Source organism: Ceratotherium simum, chromosome 18 (assembly GCF_057802395.1).
Source record: "Ceratotherium simum simum isolate JZ-2026a chromosome 18, ASM5780239v1, whole genome shotgun sequence".
Taxonomy (NCBI): Eukaryota; Metazoa; Chordata; class Mammalia; order Perissodactyla; family Rhinocerotidae; genus Ceratotherium; species Ceratotherium simum.
This window is the reverse complement of record NC_141917.1, coordinates 29,656,618-29,684,602: the sequence shown is the minus strand read 5'-3', so window position 1 is coordinate 29,684,602 and position 27,985 is coordinate 29,656,618. Positions and strand designations below refer to the sequence as shown.

Genomic DNA, 27,985 nt, shown 5'->3' with positions numbered 1-27,985 from the left:
CCCTTGCCCCAATTAGTTTAACATGTTAACCATCATCCATTCTATGCAACACAATGCTGATAGTAGCTATGAAAAAGCTTTTTAATAACATTTCAGGACATGAAAAAATTCTCAGGCTATATTGTATAGTGAAAACAAAACAAAATATTTACAATGCATTATAATCTCAATTAGTTAAAACACACTCACAAACTCATTTACACACAAACTCACACACAGAAAGAAAGGGAGGAAAAAAGACAGGAAGGAAATGCACCCAAACATTAACTGCAGTTACCAAGGGTGGTGGGATTAGAGGTAACATTTCAAAATTTGGACAAAGTCACATATGCTACTCTGTAATCAGAAAAAAACATCAATAAATGTAATTTATTTTTTAAAATAGACAAACTTCAATAACATCCGAGGTTTTTTTCTCTTGTCACAGCTATATCTTCAGCCCCATCCACTCCCCTGAATCCTAGATGTGCATTTCAACCGCCCCTTCAACACACCCACTGGGATATGTGACAGGTGTCTCAAATTCATGTCTAAAACCAAATACTTGATTTCTCCCCTAAATCTGCTTCTTCCCTAAAGTCTTTCCCATCACAGTAAGTGCTAACTTCACTGATTCCAGTTGCTTAGGCCAAAACCCTGGGAATCATACTTGACTGTTTTTCTCACATCCCACATCCAACCTGTTACCAAATTCTGCTATGTTGGCTTTCAAAATGAGCCCCAAATCTGATCATTTCTTGCCACCTTGAATGTTACCACCCTAATTTCCTATAGCCTTTTCTCAACACAGCACCAGAATGAAACTTTTAAAAGGTAAGTCGGATCATACCATTCCCTGCTCAAAATACTCCAATGGCTTCCCACCTCACTCAGAAAAAAATCGAAATAAAGCTTTTGCCTTGGCTTAGAGAACCCTTGGCTATCTCATCTCAGATCATTGGCCTTCTTGCTCCCTCTCACTCTGGCTTCCATACCAAGCCCATAACAAGAAAAAAAACCTCATGCATTAATGAAGTTTGTCTATTTTTAAAAATAAATAACATTTATTGGTTCATTTTCTGATTACAAAGTAGCACATGTGACTTTCTTCCAAACACACTTGCTGGTCCTTAGTTCTAGAATGTTCTTTCCTCACATATCTATTCCTCACATATGGCTCACTTCTTTACTTATTCATTCAGGTCTCTGCTCAAGTGTCACTTCCTCTGAGAGGCCCTCTCTTTGACAGTTCCATCTAAAAATAGCCCCCTTCCTGCTACACTCTATCTGGTTACTCCGCTTGATTTTTCCTCCTTGCCTTTTCACCTCCTTTCATAACATTTAGTTGTCTGTTGACTGTCTGGCTCCCCCATTAGAACGTAAACTGCACAAAGATGACTTCATCCATTTTGTTCAAGGCCACATCTCCCAAGTCTGGAACAGGGCTTTGTGCACTGTGGTGTTCAGTAAACATCTGTTTAATGAATGACTAAAACAATGAAGAAAGCGCACAATACAATTCTGAGTGACCCATCATCTAGCCAGCCAACCGTCAACAAAAGCCAAAGTAAGACATAATCTTATTTCCATACCATCTAGGAAAGTACAAAATCTTGGGGGACAAAACTGGTTAGTCTCTGTCTCCAGCCCTCACTTAAGCCCTGCCGTCCCTTGGCGGGAAGGGCTAGTCAACAGTAGTCGCTGCCAAGATCCCCTCTTCACTGTCTTCATTTCACCACCAACCAGAGAACCACTTGAGCTAAAAGGGATCTTAGAAACCACTGAATGTAACTGGTCATTTTAGAGTAAAGACAATTTTAGCTAGAGAAGTCAAGGTCAAATCCAAGGCTAAAAGCTAGGTCTTCAAGGCCTCGTTCAGTGCTTATCTATTGACCCACCGGGAGATAGTGACCGGTGGGAGGAGGGTGGCAATAATAATGGCCAACAATTACTGAACAATCACTATGTGTCAAGAACAGGTCAGTGTGCTATACATGTATTAACTCATTTATTCCTTACTATAACTCTAAGAGATGGATTCTACTATTATCTCTATTTTATTGATGAGGAAACTGAGGAGCAGGGAGGTTGAGCAACTTGCTCAAAGCTACTCAGTAAATGGCAGAGTGGGTACTGAACTGAGGCAATCTGGCACCAGTCTAGGAGCTATAACAAAATCCATATTATCTTCTATAAAATAAAATAGTCTGCGTCATTGTTAAAGACATTAATTTAAAAATCTTTGATTCCTATTGTATAATTAAGAAAACACTTCAACTTATACTCTGCGTCTTTGTCCCGCCCTTGAATGCGTCCAGCAAGCAGGATTTTATTACCTATTACTCCTGCTAAAACTCAGGAAATAGGCTATTTGCTCTTTTTCGGAGGAACAAAGAGAAAAGTCTGAAGCCAAACTTGGACAAAATTAACAGCAGTTTGCCCACAGCAGAGTTGCTCAACCTTGTACCCAGAACCTTGGTTCATTTCAGAAAGACTCTCAATAAGAAGTGAGAAATTCAGATTTGGGAAGGAAATGTAAATAGGGCACTGCCTTCTGTTCTCTTGGGGGTGAAGAGAGAAGAACTAGCAGTGGGATTCAACGTGAAGAGGATGCTCGCTGGGGGGAATTTAACATCCTCAGACGGCAATTTGGCAGGAACCATACAAAGCTTGAAAACGGTACCTAATGCTCGACTCGGCAAGTCCACTTTTAAGAATCCATCCTTAGATACGCACTCAAAGATTTGTCTCTGTCCAGGACAAAGTTGTTGATACAAGGGGAAAACTGCGATGATTCTAAATGTCCTTTACAAGGAGATCAATTGAGTAATTATTGACTCAATATAAATTATTCCATATCTATTTGATGGAATATCACATAGCCACTGAAAATGGGGTTATCTGAAAAGAAGCATATTACGAAGTATTTCCTATACTTTGTCCCACTTCAAAAAACACTTTTGTAAAGGAAAAAGACCAGCAAAATGTTAGTGAGATTACTGACGATTTGTTTTTGTGTTTTTCTGTATTTTTACATACTTATGAGAATGATTATATAATTCTATAACCAGATATAAAATCGAGTTTAAAGGAAAAAAGTGTAGGACAGAAATATTATGTGTGCAGGGGAGTGGTAAGAAAGAGACAATTGCTGCTTTTACAGATCTCTAAAGAAAACGTTCCCTGGGCCAGCCCCAGTGGCCTGGTGGTTAAGTTCGTCGTGCTCTGCTTCAGCAGCCTGGGTTCGGTTCCCTGGAGCAGAACTACACCACCTGTCTGTCAGTGGCCATGCTGTGGCAGCATCTCACATACAAAAAAAAAAAGAGGAAGACTGGCAACAGCTGTTAGCTCAGGGCAAATCTTCCTCAGCAAGAAAAAAAAAGAATATGTTCCCCTTGTCTGAAAATGCAGGCATCTGTATGTAAACTAGGGCAAAGCACCCAAACCCCCAGCCACTGAAGAAAATCTAGCTTCTCTTTTCTATTGCCTGATACATCTTACTGCCCAGAGGATACATCATGTCCTGGAGAAGAAGCTTTCAAATACTACTTAAATTTTAAGAAGATACATTCTGCAAATGTTTAATTCAAATCTCTTTTGTGTTTTTTCAGGGGAAGATACGCCCTGAGCTAACATCTGTTGCCAATCTTCCTCTTTTTTTATTTCCCCTCCCCAAAGCCCGAGTGTGTGGTTGTATATCCTAGGTGTAAGTCGTTCTAGTTCTTCTATGTGAGCCACCACCACAGCATGGCTACTGACAGACGGGTGGTGTGTTCTGCAACTCGGAAGTGAACCCGGGCCGCTGAAGCAGTGAGCACCGAACTTTAACCCCTAGGCCATCAGGCCTGGCTCTCAAATCTCTTAGAGTAAAATAAAAACTATAATAAACAAAACACTTATGCTCAGATGAGCTAACACCAACATCAAGACACCAGGATAGGGCTGAGGTACACTGCTGCTTAACTAGGGTTTGTGCAGCACGCAGACTGAATGTTAGCCCGAGATCACAAGGGGAAGCCGTGCAAAAAAATCTTGCCATTTGCAAACACTTATGTTTGCACATCAAGATTTTCTCCACATTGGACAAACAAAACAAAGCATAACCGAATGTTGAGGCTCATAAAGACAGTAATCGCCACACATTACCCCTGACTTCAACACCTGCCTGCATTCATCAAAACCACCTCACTGCCCTCTTAGACTAGATTAAAAAGTAAGAGTTACAAATATGAACTTACAAACAGGGTTTATAACAAGGTTTTTCAACTTTGGCACTACTGACATTTCAGACCAGGTTACTTTTTGTGTGTGATCCTGCTGTCCTGTGCGTTGTTTACCAGCATTCCTGGCTTCCACTCACTAGACGCCAGGAGCACCCCCGCAGCTGTGACAATCAAAAATATCTCCAGGTTTTCCCAAATGTCCCTTTGCCGGCAAAACTGGCCCCCGTTGAGGACCGCTGCTTAATACTACTCAAACAATGCATTTCTCTACTTTCGTCTTGGAGTTTTATCTAATAACTTAGTTGATTAAAAGAAGTTCTGCTTAGAAATAAATTGTTTTAAAGTAAAAGGTTTTCACTTCCAGATTCTGGATTCAAATCCTGACATGACCTCACTGCTGTCCACCTTTATCCAACCCTTCTGATCAGCGGCTACTTCACCTGAAAAATGGGAAAAAGAACACACGTGCTGGATTACCTGAGACAACGTATGTAGGACGGCACTAAGGAGATGCTCAATAAATCAAATCTACCATTGCTGTTGTTGTTAAGGGCCCAGCAGCCCAGAGGGTCTTACCTGATCTCTGGAGATTCTTTCGGTAGCCACTAAGATTCAGCTGGGTGATGGTCTCTGACACATGCGCGACAGCCACTTGTACGTGCTTTTCAGTGAAGTCATAACACCAGGAGAGGTTCAGCTCATCCAATCTGCACACAAGCGGGGTAACAGGGAAAGCATGACACCATCACACAGGAATGAGTTCTCTAGGCAGTACTGCCTCAGCCGCAAAGACAACACAAAGCCATATATTCCTTACCATTCTATGCACAGAACCCCTGTTTCCCTAAGCAGCTACCTTGCTCACCTGAAACTGCCTGCTCCCCTCTTGACACAGTCTGCCCCAAAAAGTTGCCAGGGGATCTGAGCCAAGGCTTTAGTGAATGCTGCCCCCTTCTGGAGATGGATGGGACCACTCTCCTGTCCTGAAGGCTCACGCCTCATTGCAGGACTAGACGTAGACATTCTAGCCTCTAAGTTTTCTTTCTCAACCACTCAAGTTGTTAGCAAACACCTACACAGTATGAGCAATCACCTGACATGTTTTAAAAAACCGATGGATTGTACCGGAAATAAAGGGATGCTGACATTGCAAAAACCCACTTCATCTTATTTGGCCTCTGTTAACCAAGCAAATGAGGGATTCGAAGAAAATGTCCAACCATTCAACTACACACCCCATTCCTGGCATTGCTGAGAAAACGCAGGGCTCTACATTTTATCTCATTGATAACATTCTTATCTGAAGGCAATCCACTTTCAACAGATCATTAAGGAGACAGAGGTACAATGCTGACACAAAGGGATATTAAAAAAGACACACACAGTATTGTGTATTCTGTGACCCATGTCCCCCTCTCACTTAGTAATATCTGTAACTCTGCAGCCTTTATTTATATACTGACATTATTACATAATACAAAAGATGTTTTTAATAGACTCACTCAAATTCATGGTATATATTTGCAAGGTACCAAATTAAATCAAAAATTGTTAAGTTAGGCCTACAGATATTATGGGGGAAAAAACTGACTGTATAGTCAGGTGTAAACAGATTTCTTTCAACCATACTGTTGATAAACACATTACTACATTTGTCTTATTTTAATAGTAACAACAGCAAAAGAGATTACTAAAGAATGTCCTTTGAAAACTTAATTAATTTGGCTCCTGAGTTTAGACAGAAAGTTGTTTAGAGGGCAAAGGACATTACATAATCCAAGAGTTCAGAGAATTAGGAATAGCCCAAAAAATTTCCCATTTCTACTCAGATGTGAAGGGTAATTGTATGTTTGAAAGAACAGCTCTATAATCAAGTCTCGAATCTTTCCTACCTGGAACAGCTGCTCAGCAAAGTCTTCAGGGCAGATTCGGAGAATCCAGAACACCCAGAAAGGTTTAGTCGTACTAAATTTGAGTTCTGCGCAAGATTACTGGAAAAAAGGAAAAATGTCAGAAGCATACCAATAAGACACTCTTATCTGATCAACAAGCATTCTGAGGGAAGCAGGGGAGTGAAGTAGTTAAGCACACAGGCCTTTGAGTCAGAAGTGAGTTTAAATTCACATCTCCCTGTCTATATGACACCAAGCAGGATGCTTTGCCTTAGTTTACTCATCTGTGAAATGGCAAAATCAGTACCTCCTTGGTAAGATTGTTAAAATTAAATGATATAATGCAATAAAGGGCTTAGCACAGCACCTGGCACAGAGGAAGTTCACAAGAAACATCAATCAACGTACTTTTTAAATTAAAAAAAAAAGCAATGGAGCAAATGTATTTCTAGTCCACTCATAACTGGAAATAGCTGCAGGCAAACTTCTACGTATAAAGTCACCAGGTTCTTTTAATTAAACGTCTCTCAAATTTGCCCTCTCCTCTATATTGCTAAATGCCTCATATTAGTGAAACTTAGTGATTAAAAGCAAGAGTTCTGGAATCATACTATATTGCCAGTTCAAATCTTGATTCTGCCACCTACTAACTGTGTGACCTTTGACAAGTTATTCAGCCTCTCTGTGCCTCAGTTTCCAGATCTGTAAAAAGGGAACATTAAGAACATATTGCAGGGGTTGCTATGAGAATTCCTTTAAAGAACTTAGTATCTGGCACACAATAAGTGCTTAATAAATGTTGGCTGCTTTTATTATTATTATTCTGTTTTTTTTCACATCAGGTTTCATCATTTCTCACCACCATTTCTCACAACAGTGTCCTAACTAATCTAGTTTCTTCCATGTCTGATTGACTTTCCGAGGTGCCCAGTGAGTTAATTTTCTAAATTTCAACTCTGACGTGTTCCTTCCATTTTCAGAATCACTCTCTTCACTACGCTCCCCTCTTTATAGCCTACGACAGAGTCCAGACTTCTTATAGCCTGGCAGGGCCCACCATGATCTGGTCCCTGACCATCCTCAATTCCTGTCACTCTCCTCACTGAGCCCTATGCTCCAGCAATTCCCAGCTACTTAAGAGTTTAGAACCACACAGGCAGCTTTACCTAGGCTGCTTCTTTTATTCTATCATGTGGAGATCTCCTAGCTGAATATCTTTAATACTCAGCCGAACAGTCAGTTCCTCTGAGAAGGCTGTCCTCCCTAAATTTAACTAGGTCTCTCTGTGTGTTGCCACATATTCACCAAAACATTAAACAAACACACTGTGATTATCTGTCTCTCCCATGAATGAGGCAGGAACCATGCCTTTATTCATCTTTGTATCGCTAGAACCTAGCATAAGGCCTGGCATATAGTTAACATGCAAACTTTGGTTGCGTAGATGAGTCCTGGAAAGTTTTGCAGAAGCTGGAACACCGCATTGGCTATTTCCTGAGTCTATCTGGATACGGACAGAAGGGCACCTCAGTGATACTCAGGAAACAAAATTAACCCACAAAAAACAACTGCCTTTGTCACGTGCTCCTGGCTGCCACTCACTCGACAATGGGATCCGAAAGCCGCAGGCCTTCCAGGCTTAGATTCTGCAACTTGGAGCACTGAGACAGAATGGCATGGAGGGTAGACACATTGATTACCGAGTTCGACAGGTCCACGTGCTGTACACGAAAAGGGCTGAAAACGGAAGAGAAGAAAAGAGGCTCCATAAAGCAGCTCACACAAGTATATCCAGATCAAACCCAACTCCCTCCCTTCTCCAAATGAGCAACCAATCACAAACAAGACACTAAATACACATTTCAAGTATTAGCTATAGTTTTGGTCATAAAACAAATCGCTACTAGCTAATTCCCATTCTCATTCATTTGAAAAATCAAGAGGATTTTTGCTAAGACAAGATGTTGCTGCCCATAGAGTCCCACTCACAAATTCATCGGTGGGCACCATGAGAATGAGCTGGGTGTGGGTGACAAGGAGATCACGCCTATGATGATGCCCAGGGGGGGGAGTGGATGAATGGCCATGGCATTTACTAAAACAAGGAAGACAATGGAAAGCAAGTTGCAAAGAGGAGTGAATTTAATTTTGGAGATGCTAATATTGAGGTATGTGGAGGAAATTCAGGTGTGGAAGTTTTTAGGTAATTAGAAACAGGAGTTTGTTTGAAAGGGAGGGCTGAGCTAGGGATGAGGATTTGAGAGTCAGGGCATACAGGTGGGTGTAAGGACACAGCTTGTCCAAGGGCAGTGCGTGGATCAAGAAAGAAGGCAGCCAGGGACGGACCCTGGAGCGAACAAAGGAAAGCCCACTGGGAAGGAGACAGAGAAGGAACAGCCACAGGAGGATTAAAACCAATGGGAGAGGTGCCACCATGTGACCCCGGAGAAAAGGCAAAAGGTACGCGGGTCGGGATACATGTTTTACCCTCAGCTCTGCTGTCTTGAGCTTATTTTTCTCTTTGGTATCTAGTTATCTAGTTATTCTACTCAGTTTGAGATAGGACTAAACTATATTGCAAAACTATCAGTAATAGAGGAATGTGTTTTCAAAATATTCTACAAAACAAAAAGAGGGCATTCTTTTCAAGTTGCCAATTTGTCCACGATAGGATCAGAAACCCAGAGCTACAAAATCTGAAGAGACTTCTCATACTTTTTCTTTTTTTTTTTTTTTTTTTGGTGAGGAAGATCAGCCCTGAGCTAACATCTGTTGCCAATCCTCCTCTTTTTTGCTGAGGAAGACCGGCTCTGAGCTAACATCCGTGCCCATCTTCCTCTACTTTATGTGGGACACTGCCACAGCATGGCCTGACAAGCGGTGTGACGGTGCGCGCCCGGGATCCGAACCCAGGCCGCCAGCAGCGGAGCGCGCGCACTTAACTGCTACACCACAGGGCTTGCCCCTCTCATACTTTTTTCTTTATCAGAAATGGGCAGTGGGGAAACAGCTAGTCTGCCTGCGTCCGCTGGTGAGTGCTCTGCTTGGCTCTAGCCTCATGGGGGTCACGATGCCCATCCGCTGAGGACTCCGCTTCAGAAGCTGAATACGCATCTTTGACCCGGGGAAGAGCCCAACGGTAACCCGAGTTAAAATGGGAATGGTGTCACTGAAACCATTCAACACAAAGGCCACACAGCAAAATATGCAAATAACATCCCACATTGCACAGACGACCTGTCACAGGCCATAAGGCTGGGTACTGAAAAAAGAGAAGTTTTGATCTGTTTTCCACCTCAAGATTTAGAAATATTCTTTTCTGGGGATTTTCTTTTTTACCTGAAATGTTCAACTAATGGTTGGTCTATAAATGATCGTGGGCAGCGGAAGGCAACCACCCCTCGGGACAGCAACCGGCCAATCACATCGGGGTGCAGGTTTCTACCTGTGAGGTCTAAGGTCTGCCACAGAGACTCATCAAACCTGGAAAAGAGGAGCACTTGATTTGATCAGTCCGGGGCGCTGGATACTGGAGGAGATCCTCAACACTGTTACTAACAAGGGGGACACGGCCACTAAACCACCTTGAAGCAAATTCCAAAGCAATCTTTGTTTTTAAGTTAACTATACAAGTAGCTATGATATTTTTAAGGCACTACTGAATATTTCTTGGTCATTTCATGGATTAGCTTCTATTTTCCTCTTTAGAAATATTTTCAATTTAGATAGTTCAATGCTATCATTACCAATGCAAGACTGGAATGAGAGAATATAATTCCAGCATTCAATTCAATTTGATAACTTTAAAAATGATTATTCAATTTGCTTAATTGATTATTGACTAGGTGAGTAGACTTCAAATGGCCTAAATGACCCAATTTTTGTTAAGCATGAATAGGTTACCACAATTATCCTAAATAATATCTAAATATAACTACAAGAAGGAAAATTAGTATTACTTTATTATAAAATATGGCTATCAGACATTTACCAGGAAAAAGAAGTTATAGTTCAGCTGTTTTACAATACTCTTTAAGCTTAAAAAAATATATATATATACATCACAGAAACATGTATATATAGGAACTAATATGAAAGGAAAAGGGAAAAATATTACTTAGATTTTGGATAGCACGCCTAAAGCAAAAAGAAGGTACCAAAATGTACTGAACAGTACAATAAGGGAGCTTTAATATCAATTTAACAAAAAAACCCCATGAGATCAAGCACATGAGGGAACATTTTAAATGCCTCCTAGAATTTCATTTTTTAATACTGCTTAAAGTAAGCAGACCACTGGCTAGGGCTCTGAACTAATTCTGCATAAAGAAACTATCAATGTGTGACTTGACCTCTATTACTAAGAAGGCAGAACTGCAGTGCCTCGCACATAATGAGCGCTTAATGAATGTCAGTTATTACTTTTATGACAACTGAGATGAAGATTAATAGACTCCACATGGAGAGGACAGCTGGCAGGAAAAGAAAATCAAAATGGGGTCACTTGGGTTGGGATAAGTGAAACTCAACCACCACTGCCCAGCATTCCAGCTAGCAAAGAGGCAGCTCCTGTCATTACCTAGGGCATCTTACTTCCAGCACCTTCCTTAAGGACGGGGAAGGGGCTCCTGCTCTCTCACAATGCGAGTCCCAGATATGTGGAGGGACAAGAGAGAGAGGGCCGTTAAGCACAAAGCAAAGGATGGCCAGGGGTTGGATGTGGATTAAGAGGGGGTGGGGGATGGAAAAAAGTTCAAACCAAAAAACAAAGCCTTTTCCCTCCCTGGATTCTGGCCTGTTATTGCCTTCCCAGCTCACCAAGATTTTCCATATGCAGCTCACTGTCCACCACTGAAAAATGTTGCTCCCAAACCACCAAAAACACCGACAACTCTTGGCTGCCATGTGCTGAACACTTCCATGAGCCAGGCACCACACAGGCATCTTGACTATTTCATCCTCATAACTGCCCTGTCCTGAAGGTACCATTATCCCCTTTATACACGGGGAGACTGAGGCTCCCAAGTGTCAAGTGCCTCACTCAGGTCACACAGAGCCTGAGTGCCAGAGGCTGGGTTTCCACTCGGGTCTAACGCCAGAGCCCCACATTCTCTCTCCTCACTGCACTAGGGACAGAACAGCCGTGCGTCATGCACCCCTATAACTCCCTTCACTCCTTGTACACTGCCTGGCCCCGAGTCAGCATCCAACAAACGTGCTAAACCGAATACAGGGAGAAGGGGTTTCTGAAATGGGGTAAGTTTACACCTCCAGGAGACTTCTCCCTTCCACTGTGAAACAAAGACACTAATTAATAAAAATATGTAGATACCTAGTTTGCTTTGTGCTACTACATTTTTCTTGGTTTTTAGTTTCACCAGACCCAAATGAATAAATTAATAACTCTCCTTTTCTCCCCCCTACACCCAGCATATACCAAAAGGGGTGAAAAATACTTACGCTAGGTAATACCACCTCTTACAAACACTGGAGACTTTGAGGAGTTCTGGGAGGCAGAGGCAGGAAAAGATTCCTAAGAGCAGCTCATCTGGAAGGGAGTCCCATGAAACACCTTTGAGGAAAAAAAAAAGATGTTTTTCCATCACCATTCTTTTAGCCTTCAAGTCTATTGAAGTCTATTGTATCTTTTCATGCACGTAAAAGATATACAACATTTAGCTTAAAATGGGAATTTAACGCTAATCGAATTACTCATTCTCACAACTGTTTCTCTGTTCACCAGACTGTCTACATACCCTGAAGTAAGCACCACTTTCTCAGCAAAGGAGAAAAGAGAAAATCAACAATATTTTTCATAACATTCTTCCCTTCAGGCCCGCTGGGCAGTCTTAGGCAAGAATTGTATTAACGGTGGTCCAGAACAAGTCCCCACCCATCTCCGGAATCACACAACATCTAAGAGACACTGATGCTGTGGGTCGCTAAGGAACGCCTTGTTTCTGTCTGAAGTGGATTCAGGGGTGGAGTTATCAAGTAGGGATCTTATTTAAAAGGCAGAACCTTCCTCCCTCTTCTTTCAGGTTTACAGAGAGCACACAGATGTCCATTTACCTAAAAGCAATATCAAAGGGTGCTCTCGCCCATCAATTCAACAGAGAAATTCAACACGTACTTACTGAGCACCTACTATGGTGCCAGGTACGGTTTTAGGTGTCGGGGAAAGAGGAGAAAACGAGACAGACAAAATACTTTACTTTCTAGTGGGAGTAAACAATCACACATTAAAAAAAAAAGTAAATTATATGATATGTTGAAATTGATTAGTGCTATGCAGAAAAATTAAGCAGGCTAAAGCAGATGATGGGGAGAATGGGGTGGGTGTTGAAAGGCTGAACACAGCAGTCAGAGGAAGCCTGACTGAGACAGCCATAACTGAGCAAAGGCTTGAACAAAGTGAGGGAGCCAGCCCTGTGTTCTCTGGGGTGTATTCTAGGTGCTGGGAACAGCACGCCTGTTTTGAGGAAGCTCAAGGAGGCCAGTGTCGAAGAACAGAGTGAGCAAGGGGGAAGCGGGTAGTAGATGAGGTCACAGTGGCTAGGTTACTGGGGGCTTTCTAGTCATGATGAGGCCTTTGGCTTTGACTCTGAATGTGCCGAGGATCCACTAGAGGGTTCTGTGCACAGGAATGACAGGATCTCACATAAATTTTAAAAGGATCACTCGAGCTGCTGTGATCAGAATAAAGTGGAGGGATAAAAAGGTGGATGCAGGAAGACCAGTTTTCTTAGTCTTATAAAAGCAATCTCTAAATAGCTATCAACAAGTATTAAACTCTCACATATGAACATATGGAGTAACACACAAGATCAGGATAATATGACAATGGCCAAGAAGGAAACAAGTATGCACCAAAGAAATACCAAAAGAGTAGTTATTTTAATAACTTGCCTTCCCAGTCTCTACCTCCAGATCTCCTACACTAATTCTAGTGCTATCCTTTCCCTCCTGTGATGGTTATGTTTTGTGTAACTTGACTGGGTCAAGGAGTACCCAGGTATTGGCTTAAACACTCTCCTGGTTGTGTCTGTTTCTGGATGAGATTAACATTTGAATCAGTAGACTGAGAAAAGCACACTGCCTTCCCCAGTGTGGGCGGGCCTCATCCAACCAGAGGCCTGATTAGAACAAAAGGTTGATTAAGGTAGAACTGGCTCTCTCTCCCAGTCTTTGAGCTGGGACCTGGGTCTCCTCCTGCCTTCAGACCCAGACTGGAACCCACACGTGCGCTCTCCTGGTTCTCAGACCTTTGGACCACAGATCTTAGGACTTAGTTTCTCTAACTGTGTGAGCCAATTCCTTATAACAAATCTCCATAAATCTCCTATTTGTTCTTTCTCTGCAGAACCCTGACTAATACAGACCCCGTCCCCACTTTAAAGGGGCCAGTACATCGCACCATGCTCCCTGGAGAACACAATGGAGAAGAGGATCAAGGAGGGAGATAAACATCTTAGTTGCTGCCTCTGGGTGGTATCCCTGGGCAATCTTTCTAAAACAATCATGCCCTTCCCTCAATTAGAAACCTTCAACATTTAGTCTCAAGTCTATACTGCTTAGCATGAAGTTCAAAGCTTTCACGTCAGGGCTCAACTCATTTTTCTTTGTTCATTATCTAGAAACATGCTACAGCCATTTGGAGTTACTTGTCACTCTTGCAATGAGTCATTATGCATCATATCTCAGGGTCTCTGTACATGCTGTGCCCTCCTCCAACCGCTATTCATTTAAAGTCAAGTTGCTATAAAAGCCCAACTCCTATGGAAAGCGTCCCATGACATCACCAAGAACAGGTTACCTTTTTTTTACCACAATTTTATTATTTACTTACTCATCTGTCTAGGGTCCCACTAGGCTACGAGTTCTTGAGAACAAGAACTTGGGGTTTTTGAAAAATAATCTTGCTATTTCTAGGAACTAGCACAATGATACATTCATCCATTCATGCATTTATTGAACATATACTATATGCTGGGGTCTGTTCTGGGTTCTAGGGATACGAACATGAACAAGGTATGGCCTGCTCAGAGTTGGAGAGACACAAACAGGAAACTTCAATAAAGTATCATGATGGGCTGCAATAGGGTTCAGGGTGCTGTGCTGTGCAGCATATGGGGCTGGAGTAGCAGTCAGGGCAGCCCTCCTGGAGGAAGTGGGTTGTATTGAAGAACGAGTAGGTGATGTGCAGTTGCTCAATTAATGCCTGCTCCCCTCTCTCCAGAGGACAAAATTAAAGGACTGAGGCTCTGAAACCTAGGGTTAGAGGGATGAAGGCAGGTCATCCACAGTGACCCTGGACCACAACCAGGGGAGGCAGCTGTAGATTACGCTGAGGCCCCTCAGTGTGACAACCACCCTCTGTCACCACCACAAAGCTCCTCCAAGGTCAGCATGCACAGAGGACTGAGGTTCTCAAACTGGGCTCCTACTCTGCTCCCCAAATTGGAAAAAGGTTGATGGACAGGCTTTTCTCAAGTTTTTCTTCCATTAATTCTTCACTCTCTGACCTCTGCTGCCTCTTGCATATATAGATAAGATTCTAGCATTTGATTTGGCAAAAAATTACACATTTATTTATTTCAGGTCTAATAAGTGGAGATTTTATGATCTGCAAAGACCATTCTGACACCAGGTGCTTGGCCTCCCCAACAAGTGTGAGACCCACTGGACCGAGGAAGAAGCATGGCTATCACTGGAATTCACCTATGTTGCCCTCAAGTCTGTGAACCTTGGATAAATTACTTAATCCCTCTGTGGCTCAGTTTCTTCATCTGTAGTAATGGGAATAAAGATTTATTTTGCAAAATTGTTCACCGTGAAGATATTTAATAATGTATGAGAAAAGATTCAGCAGCATAGAGTCAGACTTTCCTTTCTCTTTCTTGCCTCTATTCTTCTGCTTTCCTCATTAAACCTGCACATTTTCCTGGTGTGTTTGACCTTTTCTTTTCAATGCTGCTTGGAACTTTCACCTACGTGCAAACATCCAAGGTCTGAGCTGGGTCTGGACAAGGGCAGCATGGTGGGATTTAGCAAGACCCCCAACTGCCCCCTATCTAGATGTTGGACCTCCAGAAGCAGATCCTGAGGATCTGAATTCAAGAAATTTATTTGAGAAGTGATCCTAGGAAGCACTGGCAAGAGTAAAGAGACATGGGAGGTAAGGAAGCCAATTCGGGGTACATTAATAAGCAGGTTATGGCTGAGGGCAACTGTAGTTCAAATCTGCTGGGGACGCCAGGAGACCATATAGCACCTGCCCCAGAGCTGTCCCAGCCAAGGGCACGGGTGCTGGGGTATTGATCCACCAACTGCTGTCAGTCACTGGTTGGGGGCTTCTCAGAAGCGGGGCAGGAATGTGAACTCCCCAGTATGCCTGCCCAGAGAAAGCCTTCAAGATAGAATATCATCTGCGTGCAGGAGAAAGCCTTTGGCATACAGGGGAAGGGTGAGCCTCAAGGGCCTATAGATGGGGCACCGAAGTATCCACTAACGATGGTGGGAAAAGAAAATTAGGGAGGCTCATTGTGAAGTACAGGCCAGGAGAAAGAAATGAAATAAATTCATGAACTTGGTGCTTCCTATTTTATTGGGAAGACATAAGAAATCAGGAACAATCAGAAGAACAATATGAGATAGGTAACTACAACGCTAGGAGGAAAATTTGGCAGAGCAATGAACGCAGAGGACAACAAAGCCACACAAGTAAGGTGGGTCTAGACTTAAGGAGCTTTGCATTGCAACTTCCATCTTCACCTGCCCAACTCCTACTCGCTCTTAAGATCTCAGCTTAAGTGTCACTTCCTCAAAGGAGCATTCCCAGGTCACCACCATAGCCCTTGTCCAGTCTGTACATCTAGCACCTAGCACAACACCTGGCACATAATAGGCATTCGTTAATCTTTGCTAAATGCATTATACCTTTTACTCTCCCCTCATTCAAACCGTGAATGTGCTAAATCTATATTTGTGTGACTGGTACCTTTGTTAACCAATTAACTTCTACATAACCAGTGTCTAGGACAGAGCCTGGAAATGAATATTACAAAGTGCTCAATTGATATTTCACAAAGAAATGATGGACACCCAAGGGAAGAATGCTGGCTTTATTTCACATAAAAGCAAAACTGTTGGCCTCTTAGGACCAGTTTCCTCATTTGTAAAATGACAAGGTTGGCCTATGGCTCCACTTCAATAAACGTTCCTGGGTGCCTAATTAATGCACTAGTGCGGGGAGCTGGGTGTAAGCCACAGTCCCTGCCCAACGGCAGATGAACTAATGAACAAATACATAACCTAACATTTAAAACTGCCATTTACTGAAAGCCCTAAAAAGTCTGAGGCATTTATTAAAGCACACTGACTCTAAGCTTTGCAGCAACCCTGTGTACTAAGTAGTATTATTCCATTTTACAGGTGAGGAAACTTGTCTCTGCGGGGTTAAATAACCTCAGCAAGGTGATATCAACCATTAGGTGGCAGCGCCAAGGGGGAATTGTGGGTCTGTTCTGTTTGTTTCCAAACCCCACGCCCCCAGGTGAAGGTGCAGAGCCACAGAGGTGGATGTCTGAAGGCTGGCCAGGTGGCAGAGGGCACTGCAGGCAGGGGTACAGAAAGGGCACGGCATGGCACTATTGGCGTACAGGGGATGAAGCTGAAGACAAAAGTCCAGGACACAAAGGCAACGTCCTCTGTCAGTCCATGAGCAGTCTTTGGGGGGGAGGGGCTTCAGGAGAAGATGCAACTATGACAAAAGGGACAAGGTCACACAACTAGTAAGTGGCAGAGTGCGAATTCAAACCCAAGTCTGACTCCAAAACTACGCCATCTTTCCACCCTAGGATGCTCTAAGACTCTACGCTCTCCCCCGTTCTGAGTACTTGATGTTCTACAAGTTTTAAAAAGGTGAGAATTAAACCTGACTTGCGATGGAAAAAGAAATCAATCAGGGCTAGGGATGGAGAGGTGGAGGGGAGAGGGAGTAAAACAAAGATGCTGAGAGCTATCAATGGTTGGCTACCAGATGGAAGGAGCAACGGCCAAGAAAATGCACAGACTCAGCTAGCAGCCAAGTACCCAGGGCTCCATGCAGCCGACCACAACATGACACTAAGTCGAGGGCCCCTGGGGTGTGAGTGTCACAGTCTGAAATTGGCTGCTGTCTCAGCAGATGGGGCAGACGTCTGTCTTCATATAGCTGCTCTAGTGGCTGGTATCCAGGCTTATGATACGCTTAATCTAATTTTACTTGCCATATGTAATTCTCAAAACATCAACCATCTGTTTCCTGGATTCCTGACTACTGCTGCCTGATCTGTTTGCCCAGAACGGATGGAAAGTCCAGAGCAGGTCTTTCCTCCACTCACCTCTTCTAAATCCTGCCAAGGCTGCATACCAGCCCTTCACAGTAAGAGAAATAATTATTAAGTCCATGGCCTCCAGGCTTTAACTACATCGACAGCAGTTAAACATACTTTGGAGCCACAAAAGGTGATTCACAAACCTCCTAGTCATCACCCTCAGCCACCACTATTTCCACTTATTCCTTAGTTACGAACCCAGCTGTCCACTTCTATGACTTCATCATTGCCCAGGCCTCTTAAACTCCGCAGGAAAGAGTGGCTTGTTGAAGAGTTTTCTATGCATTAGATCTCTGCAGTATGGATAACTCATCTTACTTGATATATTTATTTCTTAGAACATTACCTACACTCAGATTCAAATTAAAACTCCAAAGTAATCTTAATCATAAACAAAATTTTGACTCTTAAAACTGCTCCTTTCTTTAAGTGCAGATGAACTTGAAGGACAAGCAGACCCTGGCGCTCACACCGACTGTTTTCTGTGTGTTTAAGGGTGGGGGCCCACCTCCTGTTTGCTTTTGCCAGCTTGTTTTAAGTAGTAACAACCCATGCTTCCCTTCCTGGAAACTGCAACAGATTCTGCCATCTACAATGAGTTTTCCTCCCTCTTCCTACAAATCATAAGGAGAAAACTCTAGGCCATGCTAGCTCTTGGTATTTTGGGGTTTTTTGGCTAGGTGGGCAAAACTGGAAAAAATAACCACAGCAAAACAAAAACAGCGGTCCTCGATGACCTCCCAGCCCCACAACCCTACATTTCTATGAGAGACTTGCTCAACCCCGGAGCGTGCGAAGAGTATAACCAACCACGGAAACTGCGATTTGGAGAATAAGGTACAACATCTGAGCTCTGCCATGTTTACTGCTGCATTCCTAACCTCAAGAATGGTGCTCACTAAATACTTGCTGAATGAATGAATGAAAGGAAGCTACAGGGCAAAGAAAGATGCCTGGGAGGGTCCCACGAAGGCTCTTCCTGAGCTGAGTTTTGGGAGCCGCAGGCCGAGATTCATTGCTGAGTCATGAAATCAATTTTGTTTGACCAGCAATGTTTTGAAAGAATGGAACGAAAAGAATAGAAAATATCTTAGTAAAGGGAGATATAGTTTTGTGAAATTTCTGTTTCACATACACACCCAGGATTGCAATGTAAAATATATTTCTCATTGGCTAAAAAAAAAAATTGGAGGAAAAATATTTGCCTGTGGGTATTAAAAAGCAGATTCCCAGGCTCGAGGCAGGACTTCTTGGATTAGAATCTCAGGAATTTTGCACTTTGAACACGTTCCCTTGGGGACGGCAGTATACTCTAAACTCTGAAGTCTCCAGTCTGAAAATCATTGTTGGGTCTGGAATTTCAGGCAGTTTAATAGCCATGGAAGAGCCCATCAACAAATTAGTTCAAGAGCGTTTTCAAGGCAACCTCTGTTTGTGGGAGGTCGACAGGGGATCAGGACAGGCATTTAATGACCATGAATAAAATGCAGTTGTTCTCTTTCTGCCCATGGCTGACCTCACTACTGGGCCATTTCCTTCCAATTCCTTCCACACACTCACCCCAAGGGCCAATCAGACCTGTCTTGGTACTGGTTGGCCACACAATTTTTATCTTCCAAAATAAACAGATGAAGAGGATTTAGTCGCCAGATGTGAGCCTGGCTTGGGGCCCGCAGGAAGAGAATGCTGAGTGAAGAACCAAGAAAAACTCACAGCCCAGGGCCACCATCACCAGTTATCTGCGTAAAGCATGTGTGGCCTGTTCTACCTTAATCCTGGCAGAGCTGTCAGCCACCTGCCTTGACAACTGCAGACAAAACTCTCTGGAATGATGACCCAGCTACACTGGAGGCCCCAGGCTCCTGGAGGCCCACTGTAAATCCTCTACATCAGCTGTCTCTCATCCTGCATCATTGAACCTACCCCTCCCCCTTCCACACCAATTAACCAATCCATAGTGTGTGTAATTCCACGCACATACAAAGTATACTATTGTTTCCTTCCCTGCCTCTCTCTTAGGTAATAACAAATATAAAACTCACTATTTTTTCTCTTTCACTTCAGATATATATATTTTTTTTGGTGAGGAAGATTGGCCCTGAGCTAACATCTGCTGCCAATCTTCCTCTTTTCGCTTGAGGACTGGCCCTGAGCTAACATCCATGCCAATCTTCCTCTATTTTGTATATGGGACGCCACCAGAGCATGGCTTGACGAGCGGTATGTAGGTCTGTGCCCAGGATCTGAACCTGTGAACCCCAGGCCGCTGAAGTGGGGCACATGAACTTAACCACTACGCCACTGGGCTGGCCCCCAGATACATATTTTTGAAGTCAATTTTAACAACCTAGCCTCATTGATTATACCATTTCCAGATCCTTCTCTCTTTTCTCAGAGCCTCCACTTTTGCTAAGTGGAAGGAAGGAGCTCATCCACCTCCAGTAAGAATCACCTTGGAAGCCTTTCGCACCTGGGAAGTTTTGGGTCACTTTGGCCCTAAGGGCTCCCTCCCCTGGCCTCCTACAGCACTCACTGCCTGAACTATTCATCTGCTGTTAGTGCATTAGCTGCCATCTTTTGCTGTGAGCTTCACTTATTGTGTATTGTCTTTTCTCAACTTGACTTGCAATTTCCTAGAAGGCAGCAAGCAACCCTCCCTTAATCTTCCGTCTTGTTTCCACAGTGCCTTGCTTAAAAATTGTCCTTTTTATTGACATCTGAGTGTGTGAATGGGGAAGGACATACAGCAATCACACTCCACATTCAAAGCTATCGGCACTGGATAAATTAATCAAAATCTGCTCATCTTGTCAGGAAGTGTCTTTCACCACGTTTGGATGGTCAAGTATCAAATTGCTAGTGCTGCATATCAGACACTAAATATAGCAGTGACATTAAATTTTGAAGGAAAAAAAACTACACTAACAGGGTCAGACCAACAGTATTAAAGACAAAAGATGAAGTGAAGTAGCCTTCCAAATGGACATCAGAAATTTTGTTAACCACATTAACTGGGTTTACGTATTGAGTGTTTATGTGCCAGGCAGCACGCTAAGAGCTTTACGTGTGCTCTGTCATCTAATCTTCACAGCAGCCCATGAAGTGAGTATTATCACTCCATTTCACAAAGAAACTAAGGCACACAGAACTCAAATAACTTGCCAAGGTTGATAAACAGCAGAATAGCGATTCAAACCCAGATTTGTCTGAATTCACCACAATCCTTCGCTGCCTTTTTAATTAACCAACTCCTGATGCAGATTCCCAGACCATAATTTGAAGGTTCTTTTTCCTAATGAAAAGGTCAAAAACCAAAAAAACCCCAGATTTTTTTAAAGCAAAGCAAGCAAGCAAGCAACCAACCAACCAATCAATGCTTCTGCAAAAGAAGCCAAATGGGAAGAATTTAGGAATATACTTATTTATGTTGGATCTGCAAGAGTTCATCTTTATTTCTTTAATCTGTCTCTTTTTCTCCATTGCCCACCCAATTTCAGTTTAGACTGATCACCTCTACTCAGGCACTTTCAATAGCCTCCTAATTCTGTTGACTCTAATGTCAGAATCTATCCAGAATCTGACCACTGTTTATCACCAAGCCCATACCTCTTACCAAGTCTCTAAACTTCTACCTTCAACCCTCTACATTTTAATCTCAACACATGAGTGTGTCCTTTTAAAAGCTCACATCACAACTCTGCTCACCACCACCTCTAGCCTGATCTCCCACTACTCTCCCTTCCCTCCCTCCACTCTGGGAGTATGGCTTCCCTGTTGTTCCTTCAACAAACATGACACGCTTCTGCCCCAGGGTCTTTGCACTGGCTGTTCCCTCTGCTTGCTGCTCTCTTCTCCAAGGTATTTGCATAGCACATTCCCTCACCTCCTTTATGCCTGTGCTTAAAGCTCACTGTCTAAGTGAAGCTTTCCTTCAATACCCTGTTCAAAATTGCAATCCATCTTCCCACTCTAGTCCTTCCAATCTCTCTTGGCTTGTTCTATTTTTGTTTTTAGCTATAGCACTTATCACCTTCTAACATACTACCTACCATATTTATTATGTTTATTGTGTCCTCTCTCTAGAACAGAAGCTCCACGAGCATAGGAATGTTTATATTTTCCTCACTGCTGTATCCCCAGCACCTAGAACAATGCCTAGCACATAGCATGTTGTCAGCAAATATTTGCTGAATTAATGTTTTAAATGACTTACTAGCAAGAAAAACTGATAACCCCAGGTCAATGCACTATGTTTACCCTATGACTGAGTACTCTTGGGGTTCTCTGGGAGGCACTCTCTCACCTGCCGAGAAGACTGGGAATGGGGAGCTATTAAGAGGGGAATGATATAGTGAGTTCTACATTTCAACCAGTCCACTCTAACTCTGGGGACGGATCTGGGGAGGATAAGGCTAGAATTCTGAGTCCATTCCAATAGTTCAGGCAAGAGATGATGAAAGTTTGAGAATATTTCTGAGACAAGAGGGAAAGATTCAATGATTGGCTGGATGTCAGGGGATGGTGGGAATCTGAGTGACCCTCAGGTTGTTGGGTTGGGTTGGGTTTAATGCTGGCAGTAATGGAGACAGGGCATGCCAGAGGAAGCCCATTTGAGAGTGTACTTGGGGAGATAAGTCTCCTCCACTTGTGTTTAACTTTCACTTTAGCAGTTCTTAGACAAATAACTAAAGTGATTATAGCAAAAAGCTCAACCAGGGCTATAGAGCAGCAGAATATAAACAAAAAGAATCCTACAAGAAGATCTTTGCTTATGTTCCCATTTATCAGTGGCACTGAGCTGGCTTTTGAGCAGGCAGATTCCCTTCTAAGGAAAAAGACAGGAATGTCTTCTCATGGGTTAAAATTTCACATGGGTCAAAAGTCAATTGTGCATTAGAAGATATGTTCCTACCAATATTCCTGTAGACTTCAACGACAATGAGTTGTCTCATTTCTTTGGAAAATAGCTTTAGAATTAGGCAATTTTAAAAGGGCCCCATTCCAAAGATCCCTGAACAAATCTCCATTTTGCACAACAAACTAGTTCAATACACCCTTTGGGTGATTGACAGTTTTACCCTCATACCTTACCTGGAAAGTTATCTCGATTTAGCTTAGGTCTGCGGACGATCACAAAGTCCTTGTCATTCCCTTTGCTCTTCAGCCGTTTTCGTGGCGGGCTCTGCGGATGACTCAGGTTTGAGAGCAGTTCCTGGGGGATGTTCTCACTATCCACCTCCTCCTTCTCCAGGGCGGAGACCCCCATGCCTGACAGCAGTTCACAAGTCTTGCTAGAATCCCATCCCCACGTGAAACTGGTGGTAACGTTGCTACTCTGGTCGGGAATCTCCTGGAGGTGTTTCCTGCAAAGATGCACAATAGCCACCCCGCTTCTTTCTAAAACACACCCGTAAATAATTCCAAGGTAGGCCTAAACGGAATTGCACGTTATGCATTGTAGAAAACTTTCACAATAGCTAACAGAATTGCATTTTTTACGTGATGGTAGCGAGTTCCCAAGAATGAAAGAGAAAATAACCAAACAAATCGAAAAGGCTCTTTGATTTACGATCATGCAGAAGGCCTCAAGAATTTCTTAAAGTCGAGAGAACAGACAAGGAAAGAAAGAGGGCAATCACACAGTGATTGAAAACAGTAGCAGGGAAGCCCAATAAGGGGAGCCTAATAAAACCGCACGCTGATCACCGCACTAAAGCTTCCATCCATTCGCGCTTTCCCAAAGAACAGCGGCTAAGCAATCATTCGCATTGCAGCATTAGTAACAATATTGCAAGTAGCAATATCCGCGGCCTAAATGAATTAAGAAGGTCCATTCATGTTCTGCCCCATTTTGCAATCAGTTTACCTGTGCATGGCGTCTACAGGTTCGGGAGTTTTAAATGCGTGCATTGACTGCAGAGCTGCCCGCCTCCCGGATTCCCGCTTTGGCGCGCGGCGGCTCACAGCGTGCTGCTGCAGCGTGCAGCAGCAAGACCCGCGAACTCTAGCAACGTTCCATCCCCGCCGCGCGCGCAGAGCTCTTCTGCCCGCTCTCCTCCGCAGCCGCCGTCTGCGGCCCCGCTGCCTGCTGGGAATTGTAGTTTCTGCCCTGCCCCGTAGTCCGCCTGGCTCGCCACTACTTTCTTTCCTTGCAGCTTTGCCCGCCCTCGCGATACCCACAACCCCCCGCGGCTGAGGGGCTGCAGAGCCCACGGAGTAGGCGGGGAAGCGGAAGTGGGCGGTGCTCCGGCTGACTGAGAAATGTCAGCCGCTTGACTGGGGTCGGGTTTTCCTTTCCCGCGAACCCGCAGGCCTTCTGGTGACCGCCACCGCTGTCGCCTCGGCGCGTGGGTCCCAGACCCTGGACGGCTGTGGCGGACGCGGAGTTTCCTGGGCCTTCCAGACGCTGTCTGGCGAGATCGGACGGTGGGCCTGAGGGAGAGAGCGTGAGGCGCTTTGGGTCTGGGGCCGCGCGCAGACGGACATCGAGAGGACCCTGGAGACCCCGGTTGGCCGCCGCCGCGGGGCCCACGTTCCCGGAAGCTGAGTGGAGGCGGTAGCCCGGCCCACCGGCCAGGTGAGAGGCTGCGAGCCGGGGGCGTCACAGCTGTTCTCCCGTCTGCCAGGAAGCTGCCTCCTCCACGGAGGAGAGGGCGGCCCTTAGGACCGGGTCTGTGGGTAGGATCCTTTGATCACCTGTAAACTACGCACTGCAACGACGACGCTCGTCTCCCAGGCTTGAAGAGAGGGGCGGATAAGATAACGCGTTTTGTAAACTAAAGCGCAGTTCGAACGAGAGGCGGTGGTTTAGTTTTAGGGGAGCAGGAGACCATAGTGGATCCTGTGTACAGTGGGAAAGCTGCGCATCCCCTGGCAGCCTTGACTAGTCTTATAAGTGCTAGCGTGGGAACAAATCAGGTGACTATATGTTTGTAAAGGGCTTGACAATGCAACGCTGCGAGCCACCAGCAAAGCCATTCGGCTGCGCTTGCTCAACCGGTTGTGTCTGGGGTTGCGTCGCCGCCGTCAAGACAGCTGCTTTTAGCCTATCTCTGCGGAGAAGAGTTGGGGGCGCTTAGAGTAGGGAGCGTGCCATATTCCAGGTAGGATGACCATGCGAAATCCGTTGTGCAAACTGTACTGTTAACTGTGAACCCGGGAGAACAGTGGAAGAGGGAAGGGGAATAAATTCCAACCCTAAGGAAAATGGAGAGGATTTAAAAAGTTCAGAAGCAAGCAGGCCAGCCTCATCTCAAAAATAGTAGGTCACTATGCTGTATGACACACTTTATTTAAAGAAGTGATTCTTAGTTGTTTAAAAAAAAGGATTCATTTCTTTAAAAAACATGAATTAAACCTCCTTTGCCCACGTCTGTGCTTGTTTCAAGGTTGGTGCTTAGCTTGAAAAGTAACCATTTCTTAACAGAGGAAAGTATTCATGAACCTTCAAGTTGTTCTTGAAAGTAGGTGGAATTGGTGTAAAAAGGGGATCTGGTCACAAAGTGATTTTGGTTGAAACTAGGTAAAGAATACTATGTAGAATGTTCACAAACCATTAAACTAATAGTGTATGGAAAATATTTTTAAATGCAGTATTCTGATTTTTTACATAAAGTCAGTTTTATGTTACTTTGGCTAAGGAGAAAGCAGTGGCCTTCCTTTGAAATCTACATCTTTTCCCTTAAAATTGCAACTTATTAGAGAAAATATATACGTATATTTTTTTTGGTGAGGAAGATTGGCCCTGAGCTAACACCTGTTGCCAGTCCTCCTCTTTCTGCTTGAGAAAGATTGGCCCTGACCTAACATCTGTGCCAGTCTTGCTCTATTTTGTATGTGGGTCATGGCCACAGCATGGCTTTCGTGAATGATGTAGGTCCGCGCCTGGGATCTGAACCCACGAACCCCAGGCTACTGAATTGGAGCTTAACCTGGAACTTAACCACTATGCCATGGGGCCAGCCGCTAGAGAGGGTATTTTTAGCAATAAAAGTTATAGTCTCCTTCAGGAAAGTGAACAAGACAGAGGAAGCTTCTAAGTAAGGGAGGAGAAAGAATAAACAAGGAAAAAAGTATTTAAAATGCCATGATGAGAATAAACAAAGTTTCGAGATATAAAGTAATTTGGCGAGGCCACTTTAGATACAGATCTCATAGATAGAAGGTCTAAGAGATGGGATGATTCTAAATTTAAAGATGAGAAGTATCCTGTTCAGTCTGGGACTTAGCTAGTAGTTGCTTGAGAGCTAGGGAACATTTCTAGTTCACAGAATACTTGCAATATCTGAATTGGTGGACACCAGATCCTCTGTAGGACTTCAGAGAGAGCCTTTCAACTCTGCAAATCGAAGTCTTCTAATACTAGAATAGATATTTGACTAACACTTTGCACTCACAAGAGAAACGCTTTAGCTTGCTAATATGGGCATAATTTTTTTCTGCATTCCTTCTAATCATGGCTGTTCTCCTAATATAGTAAATAAAAGTTTAACTTGGTATATGTGGTTCTGTTTAATGTAAGGAATTGTGTCCATTGAAGACTTGAGATTACTAGGTCACTAGAGATTGCTGCCTGGTCTCTTCAGGAACTGCATCGTGATTGCTACTGATGTGGATTTTTTTTATTTTCCTGATTAATTTTATTTGTTTGATCTTAGCACACCCCATGTCCCATTTTAGTAAAAGAGGTATACCATAGTTCTAGAAGTAGAATTACTAGATCAGTATCTACAACAAATGAATTATAGTTTTTTTTTTTTAATATCTGCAAATGACTGTGGGATGAGTAATTTCTAGTACTCATTGGAAGCTTCAGATAGAATACTAAGTGACTTTGTAAATTGAGAAAGTTATACAAAGGGGCAAAAGCATAGTTACAAGGGCACAGGAGGGGCCAAAAAGGCCTGGAAATGATATTTGACTATAAGCTATAGTCAAATATATATATATGTATATATAAGCCATATATATATATATATATATATACAGTAGTATATTAGTGATCTTTTTGAAAATCAGTAAAACAAAAGAGATTCTATTTAAATAGAAGGGTGATGTGCTTTTTCTTTACTTCCTGAATCATAGCATGAAGTAAATCTTAAAATTCTTTTCTTTTTTTTTTTCTGTGTTATTTAGCTTAGGGGAACAAAAGACTAAGAACAATTACATAGCAAGAAGTTTCTATCTGCCAATCAGATTTCAAAAGAGTTATTTTCCCTTGATTAATTTTAAAGTAGACCTTTAGTTCTCTGCAGTTTAGTGCTCTCTCTGATGGACAGATTAGGGCAAGAACAGAAGGGTTCTTCCCCAGTTCTAATTTGCTCTTTTTACTTTTCCCATGTAGATTAGAGTTATGTATCACCCTTAGTAATGGCAGTATTACTTGCAAGGTAAAAAGGCTTAGTTAAATTCTATATTAAACATGACTTTCTTAGCATTCTATCTTCATATATCTAAAGGAATAATAGGAGAATTTCTAATTTGTTCACTATGAAAACTGAACAAAAATGATTTAAACAATTTAAATTGCATTAAAAAAGTATGTTTGGACTGGAGAAGAGACGGTGTAGTATCCTAATTGTGAGCCAGGCTCTGTAGTCAGGATGCCTCGCTTTGAATCCCAGCTTTGCCACTCATCTGTGGGAACATGGCCAAATTACTTACCCTCTCTGTGCCGTTTTCTCTTCTATTAAACAAGGATACTAACACTCCTTTCTTACTGGGTTGTGAGGTCTAATTCAACAAAGTGTGTTAAGTGCTAGCACAATGGTTGGAATTTAGTAAACTCACGCTAAATGATAGCTATTCCTTTTTAAAAAATTATTTTGTTATTAGGAAGGACTCAGAGTATTCTACAGTTTCCAAAATAAGTCTTACAATGTCTATACCAGAAATCTTTAAGAATTCATTACAAATCCAGTTGTTTTCTTCTTACCTGCTTACATGGTTGCTACCTCCTCTCTCATACCTTGCCAAAGGTGAAACAGTTGATATTTATCTATCTTCCAAATGGCTTATCATGCTTTGGAATTCAGTTCACCTGGTTGGTTTGCCACCTCAGCTTATTTTTTGAAGATAGCTTCAAGAAATATGACTTTTTCCCATTTTTAGAGTGGGAGCAATATTCTCTTCTGGTATTCTGTCTACATCCTAAGCTGAATTCTCTATCCCTGAAGTCTTTAAACATAAGAATAATGACTATCTTCGGAAGATTTATATTTTGATTGGTGGTAGAGAATTGTTGACTTTCATCACTCACGTCTAGTTCAGATTCTTTTGACTTTTCATTAGCAGGATCTTGAGTTGTCTCCTAGTTTTTGTTACTTTATGTATCTGAGTAAAGATACATATTTCAGTTAACATAATCTGAGTCTGATGAATCATTAGGTTTTAGTCAGATAGTCTGACTGACAGTCAAATTTTTCATTCAGTTTCAGGATCTTCGGTTTTAACAAAATTTTTGTGTGTGTTTTCCTGTTCATTTATTATGAATTCTTCCTTTCTTCCTGTCTCT

The 27,985-nt window shown here is 42.9% G+C and overlaps 2 protein-coding genes across 10 annotated transcripts in view; one reads left to right on the top strand and one right to left on the bottom strand.

The window, feature by feature from the left end:
- Positions 1–23,490, bottom strand: part of SKP2 (S-phase kinase associated protein 2) — a 31,509-nt gene extending 8,019 nt beyond the window's left edge. Inside the window, exons 1-7 of the mRNA XM_004422737.3 lie at positions 23,339–23,490; positions 22,564–22,835; positions 11,555–11,666; positions 9,434–9,577; positions 7,697–7,831; positions 6,095–6,193; positions 4,779–4,909 (exon numbers count right to left, since the gene is read on the bottom strand). Coding sequence (XP_004422794.2) covers positions 4,779–4,909; positions 6,095–6,193; positions 7,697–7,831; positions 9,434–9,577; positions 11,555–11,666; positions 22,564–22,835; positions 23,339–23,382 — 937 coding nt within the window. The 5' untranslated portion in view covers positions 23,383–23,490. The remainder of the gene's footprint in view (positions 1–4,778; positions 4,910–6,094; positions 6,194–7,696; positions 7,832–9,433; positions 9,578–11,554; positions 11,667–22,563; positions 22,836–23,338) is intronic.
- A 410-nt stretch (positions 23,491–23,900) lies between these two features.
- The window catches only part of LMBRD2 (LMBR1 domain containing 2), a 44,602-nt gene continuing 40,517 nt past the window's right edge, over positions 23,901–27,985 (top strand). For 7 of the 9 annotated variants that reach the window (XR_015555095.1, XM_087443192.1, XM_087443190.1 and 4 more), the window contains exon 1: positions 23,921–24,049. The gene's annotated coding sequence lies outside the window, so the exon portion shown is untranslated. Of the gene's footprint in view, positions 24,050–24,162; positions 24,576–27,985 lie in introns of those variants that run through there. The other 2 variants (XM_087443188.1, XM_087443187.1) reach the window with 2 other exon arrangements.